This window comes from Rhagoletis zephyria, unplaced genomic scaffold (genome assembly GCF_001687245.7).
Source record: "Rhagoletis zephyria isolate East Lansing unplaced genomic scaffold, Rhagoletis_zephyria_1.1 Rzeph_scaffold_03956, whole genome shotgun sequence".
Lineage (NCBI taxonomy): Eukaryota > Metazoa > Arthropoda > Insecta > Diptera > Tephritidae > Rhagoletis > Rhagoletis zephyria.
In genome coordinates, this window is record NW_016161039.1 from 35,739 (window position 1) to 37,481 (window position 1,743).

The following is a 1,743-nucleotide window of genomic DNA, read 5'->3' on the forward strand; positions in this document are numbered from 1 at the left end:
AATTTGGACATAAAGCCTAGTCTTTTGTCTTTGAGTTTGGAGGGGTGCTTCGCTAACTTTATATAAAGTTAGCAAAACACTTTATATCTAAAAAGATACAAGAGCGACAAAATTATTTTTTCCACAACTAATTAACGGCAAAAAAACGGCAAATTCATAGGTATATGCGACATTTTTTTCTTCATGTTGTTTCGCTAACTTTATACACATCGGATAAGGCCAATGTAAACCAAGTCGGCAATCGTATAGAGACCTTGACGCACACGCAATTTATGTACGAGCATCAGATTAGAGACTTACAAGTAAGTTAGAAGTAGAAGTGCAGTTGAAGATGTTTACATTATTATATTTACGCATTCCTTACAGGCTATGGTGCAACAATTGACGTATGCCAAAGAAAGGAATTTATGATGGTCACAAATATATTGGTAAAAACATAGCAAGTGCATATGCCAAGTTGGAAAAATTGACAATGCGTGAGTATAAAATGAATAGGTGTTCTTAATTATAAATATTACTTTACCTTTTCTTTTGCAGTGGCCAAAAAGAAGAGTCTTTTAGATGATCGACCGCAAGAGATTCATGAATTGACTTACATCATGGTGTATGCGTTACAATCTAAATTAGCCAGCATGGGCACCGACTTCAAACAGATACTAGAAGCGCGTATAGAAAATCTCAAACAACAAAAAGCGCGTCGGGATCAATTCGGGCAGTCACCAATTGCTGCTAGCACTGTTCGCTCGAGTACAGCGAAACAGGGCTCCTTGCTAATAACGAATATGTTTGTGACACGGCAAGATTTGAACAAGTTCAGAGGCGCGGTCTTAAAGTTGTGGGTTTTTAAATACATAAATATATATCCTATTCATATACATACATATAAATCACACTAATGTAATAATGAAATTAAGTCTTATATGCCACGTGAAACACAATAGCTTTTAGAAGCAGTCACGTAGGGTTAGACACTAATTCTGCCAATAATAAAATTACTTCACTTAGTTTCCCTTTTTTTTCAAAATTTTCTATAAAAAGTAGAGATGATCCTGTGTAATAAAACGAGAACCGATTTATGTAATCACAAATATATAAAGAAAAGTTTAAAACTAAATAAAATAGAAATTGTTATTGGCAATAAGTACATGTGCTTGTTTATTAATAATTCAAATATTATGTTCAAACAAATTTAAGTGAAAGGTATGCAATTTCAAGAAAAAAGCAATTGCTTAACATTTTAACATATAAAAACTAGGGAGATGATTTATATAAGCAAGGTGTTTTATACTGTCGTACTGTTGTATGTCATAAACTTTAAACGGCTAAAACTGTATTTAAGGAATTCGCAAGCTAACATAAAAGTTTTATTATGAAATTTCACACAATTAAAAAATAGTTGGTGGTGATTTATTCAACCTAACATACGCGGTTTTGCATTATCATGATACGCGGTTTTGCATTTTGTTGATACGCGGTTTCGTACTTTAGACGACGATATGTACATTTCTTATTCGTTATCACGACAGTCAAAAATTGATCTCTTTGTTTATTTTTTGCGGTCCTGAAAAGGGCCTTTTGTGTATATATGGTATTGTATATGTAGACCCAGATAATCTTAGATAAAGCATTTGATCCCTTTGTAAATTCTTTGCGGCCCTGAAAAGGGCCCTTTATGTATACAAACACAGAGAAGCTAATGTTTGCAAAAAATTTGATCACGTTAGCAATTCGTGGCGGCCCTGA

General features: G+C 33.5%; 1 protein-coding gene across 1 annotated transcript; it reads left to right on the forward strand.

Moving 5' to 3' along the window:
* The first annotated feature begins 139 nt into the window (after nt 1-139).
* On the forward strand, nt 140-1,137 carry LOC108369997 (syntaxin-5-like). Its single transcript, XM_017625230.1, has 3 exons — nt 140-302; nt 367-476; nt 538-1,137. The coding sequence occupies exons 2-3, from the start codon at nt 389-391 to the stop codon at nt 894-896; spliced, it is 447 nt and encodes a 148-aa protein (XP_017480719.1). The 5' UTR covers nt 140-302; nt 367-388; the 3' UTR covers nt 897-1,137.
* The last annotated feature ends 606 nt before the right edge of the window (nt 1,138-1,743 follow it).

Coding starts and splice junctions, on each gene's coding strand:
- LOC108369997 (XM_017625230.1), top strand. CDS start 389: ATGCCAAAGAAAGGAATTTATGATGGTCACAAATATATTGGTAAAAAC. Junction 477..537: donor GTTGGAAAAATTGACAATGC/GTGAGTATAAAA, acceptor TTTCTTTTGCAG/TGGCCAAAAAGAAGAGTCTT.